Source organism: Eimeria mitis, genomic scaffold (genome assembly GCF_000499745.2).
Source record: "Eimeria mitis Houghton genomic scaffold, Emh_scaff42, whole genome shotgun sequence".
In the NCBI taxonomy this organism is placed as follows: Eukaryota; Apicomplexa; class Conoidasida; order Eucoccidiorida; family Eimeriidae; genus Eimeria; species Eimeria mitis.
In genome coordinates this window covers 7076-11204 of record NW_013572525.1, presented here as the reverse complement: position 1 = coordinate 11204, position 4129 = coordinate 7076, and the positions used below count along the sequence as shown (strand labels likewise).

The following is a 4129-nucleotide window of genomic DNA, read 5'->3' as shown; positions in this document are numbered from 1 at the left end:
GGATTGCAAAGTTCATAGTTAGGATCCCTTTACTGCCCATAACGAAAGCTGGGAGACGAAGATGACTTTACGCTTGTACTAGAGCTCCAGAATGCCCAATATCAACGCAGTAGCTGTTTGCGGATATGCTCTGCTTAATCCTTATTTAGTGTAGGGGACTAAGTAGCTTTTCTCTCGCTTCTTTTCTAAGTCAGCGCACCTTGCCTTATACCCCCCACATGTCTCAACGCAAGAAGTGGGCAACTCTTGAACGGGAAACTGTTTTTCGACTGTGATTGCTTGCGTTAGATTGACTGGTATGAACAGGAAAGGAGGAACCTGCGGTTCGTCATGTTGCACGAAGTGTCGAGTTTGTAAATGCACTTCTACTTGTTTGCAGGCTGGCTACTGAGGGCAACATCAAGCATTCAACTATTGCCTACAGTATTACCACATATCAAGAAGGGCTTGGGTAGTTGCTTGTCGGGGCAGCAAAGTGTACTGCAACTATGACACGCCGACTCCTTACCAGTCCCAGACCCCTATGCCGCCGTCCAAATAAGGGCTTGATTGGAGAAGCAACCTAAGGCTTTGGGGGAATCATATATGAATTGGTTTGACTCTCTTCCAACTCACGAGGGTCATCGGCTAATCTCGAGGGTCCCTCGCATTAGGCCTAGCACTTTGAAGCTGGCGCATGCACTTCTACTTGCATGCAGGTTGCAATTGTCTACACCGTTAGTGAACGCATCAAAAGGGGGAAGTTGGTCATGCTTGCATGAGGGTTTGCCGTGCAGCACAATTGCAGCAAGAAGTGCTGCGAATCATAAGGGCCGCCCCCTTCTACCCTAGAGGAGCGGGCGTTTGTGCCGTGGTACCCAGGAGGACGCCTGGAGACTCCACAGCTAGCTGCCTAGAGTGTCAACGTCTACGGCGTATATACTCAGAAAAAACGTGTACGCTCTGAAAGGATAGGACTATGGGTAATGTACGGGAAGTTAACAGGGATGACTCATGACCCACTACACAACCGTAATTGTCAGTAAAGACCCTAGTGTAGAAAACGCGATCCAAGTGCCCTGCTTGCACCCCAGTACTTTTCGTCCAGGTCATCTTAGCAAACGTGCTCAATTGTATCCCTGGAGCTTAGTTTAGGGGGTGTGTTAGATCGGCATTTTAACATTGTGCGTTTCCTCACACGTTTGTTTCGTCAGCTGGGTCCACCCGCTGCTACAAAGGGTCTGGAATGGTGGCAGCTGAGACGCCACCGACGACGCCCCCGTGACCTCTCAACAGCATTGACTTGCTAGTGCTCACTGGGATTAATCAATACTGTTCACAGGCTTATCAACGTAGACGACTTAAAAGTGCTTAGTGGGGTTGAGGNTCGTCATCTGTCCTCCAAGGGGTCCATGAGGGTCCAAGAAAACATTTCGGAGAAAACTTCATACAGAACATTTTACGCTTAAGTTCAATGATCTCTTCATCTGCGGGCTCACCGCCAAGCTTGTACATTTCCAGGGCTGCACTCAGCTGCTTTGCTAGTGTATAGTAGAATCCGTACTTTCCCTCAACAGGAAGCCGGGGAATGTGCGAGTACCTCGTAGGCACGCTCGCAACCATTGCGTCCCACAATTTTCTCAGCTCTTCAGTTTCCCCGACCACGCGCAAAACTGCATAGAAAGCATTGAACACCAAGAATCGACGCCCCAATGATTCTGCTGCTCCAGAAGGCTTCATGCTGTCAACAGAAGAAGCCATAGAAAAAAGAGCGCGAGTGGCTAGCTTCTGCGCGGCACTGACCATTTGATTTGCCTCCTGGAGAGTGATCATTCCTTGCAGGGAGATGCGTCTGATGACTTTAAGGTTATTAATTAATGGCTCATATCTCCCACAGTCATCCCAATGGTCTAATATGATATCTTCCGGTCTTACATCTGGATTCAGCGTCGGCAACCGAACAAACGGATGGACCAATATTTCGGATCCCACATATGAAGGCTGTACGGTTGCTGCTGTAGAGCTGATTTCAGTAGGCCCGCCACTGGGGGGCGCTAAAATACGTGGTTTCATCAGCAACGCCCGCCTTGTCAGGTTCCTCTGCTGTGCCCCGCTTCCCGAATCATCGTGAGACGCTGGCCCTCGTTGATGCATTTGCGTTTGACCCCACGCAGATCCATCTGGCTTGGCTGACGCTCCAGAGGACCGTGGCGCTGCTGACAGTGTTGAAGCTTCATCAAAGCTCTGATGTAAAAGCTCAGGTGAGGCCGCTCCAACCGCCTCACCCGGATGCAGCATTTTGCGCTGGCGCTGTAAACGTTGGAGAGGGGGGAGCGCCGGCAGCGCCTGCTGCGAACTCTGTCCCCACAAACCCTGGGTTTCAACCCCGGGGTGATGAGCAAAAAGGCTAGGCAAAAACGAAACACCGGGGGGGAATATGCTTGTAGGGAANAAGTCGCCAACCCTATGCTGAATAGCCCCTGGATGAATTTGCACAACGCTACCCTCAGGAGCGCGAGCTCTCCCTACAGTGGCCTCGCCCTCGCCCGCAGATGCATCAGCCTCCCAACCGCGAGCCGCAGCCGTCTCACCAGAACCGATTTGCAGATGCTTGTCTCCACCCACTCCAATATTACTTTGTTGAGCGAATTGAAGTGCCGGCGTCATACGCGAGGCGGTCGCCGGTTGAAGAAGTGGGGGTGCGCTTTCGGGCCCCTCCTCTTCAGATCTTGAAACAACCTCTGAAAGAACATCTGATGCGGTTGAAACGTCGTGGAGAGGAGCAGCAGGATTCCACTCACCCAGTTGAGCGCAAAGCGACGCGAGTTCTTCTGCATCCAGATTAGTCCAGTTGACGGCGTCAAATAGTGGGTTTTGCGAGGAAGGAGACCCATGTCTTTCGTCACCAGCTGCAAGTCGCCTGACTGTGGCACCTCCATTGATTTTTTGAACGAAACCGCAAAGTGAAAACAACACAGACACACCTACAGCAACGGCGAAGATAAGCCAAGATATGGTGGAACCGGCCCTTGATCGCACCCGGTGCTGTACCCGTATATTCTCCGCCTGTATATCGGAACCGTTTAAGCTGGGTAGATTCTCTGCAGCCTCCCGCCCGTCAAAGCGCCAATACGGCCCTGAGTTGTGGTGAAGTGGCAAAGGCGGCAACTCAGGCCCTGCAGCGAAGGCCTGGTTCATGGCTGTTCAGCGCAGACAGATGTCCGAAAAGAACAAACGCTTCCTGCGAATATTTGTTCCAAAACATATAAATGAACGTCAAAATGTGCATATATGTACACTTCCGCTGTAGACAGCTCATCATGCCACGGGGTGACTTGATACGAGAAGCTGAATACACTGAATTTCGCCACTCAAAAGCCACATATCCAGCTCCACTACAACATATTTTTTAAGGCATTGCCTCCAAGAGTATTGCTGTTGGTAATTTTGGAACGTTGTGTGCCTACGTTTGACTGAGACGGCCGCTCCCTTCGAGCGCGCTCTCGGCGCTCGACACCCTACGCTCAAGGCTTCGTGCGTAAATCGTTCACTTCTTGTTGAAACATTAACTGTTCAAATAGCTTTCTCTTGTACTTTGGCACCGTTGAAGGATTCCTAGTGTAGTTGGCACGATCCGTGCCTCAGCTCGATGCACCCGCAAACATTCCACCACAGCTTCGATGTTTTGCCCCCTCTTGTATTCGTCAAACTTGTCGCTTTTACCTGGTCCAAGGAGCTGAATAGCTGAATACTTGTAATATTTCGAGTCAGTGCCTCGTGCATTACTTATTCTTCCCCATAAAGTTCTAGAGAATTCGTGCTCCAATGTATGCTCGTCGTGCGAAGAACACGGGGAGGCGTAAGACTGAATGTCTCGATCCGCCAAAGAAGTTCGTGCCACAAGTAACGGGTAATTCATAGGATTGATAAACGAAATTTCCGTTTTGATACAGATGGGACAAGCATCTCAGTTGAGCTCTCCTGCTGCAGACGCTGAAGGCGCGATAACAGGTTGAGAAGGCCGTGTAGATCTCGACTATGTAGACAAGCGCAGCAACGGGAACCTCCCTGCAGAAGCTTCTGCAGCCGCAGGCAGCCAATTTTGGTAGGCAAAGCAGTACTCCGACCCTGCATGTTTTGTTTTTGCCAA

The 4129-nt window shown here is 50.7% G+C and overlaps 1 protein-coding gene across 1 annotated transcript; it reads right to left on the bottom strand.

Annotated features, from left to right (window-relative positions):
• Positions 1 to 1350: 1350 nt before the first annotated feature.
• Positions 1351 to 3177, bottom strand: EMH_0042570 (uncharacterized protein; the record flags this gene model as incomplete). Its single annotated transcript, XM_013499303.1, is given in 3 exon segments — positions 1351 to 1365; positions 1369 to 2430; positions 2434 to 3177. Coding segments are annotated over 3 exon segments (1821 nt in total).
• Positions 3178 to 4129: the final 952 nt, after the last annotated feature.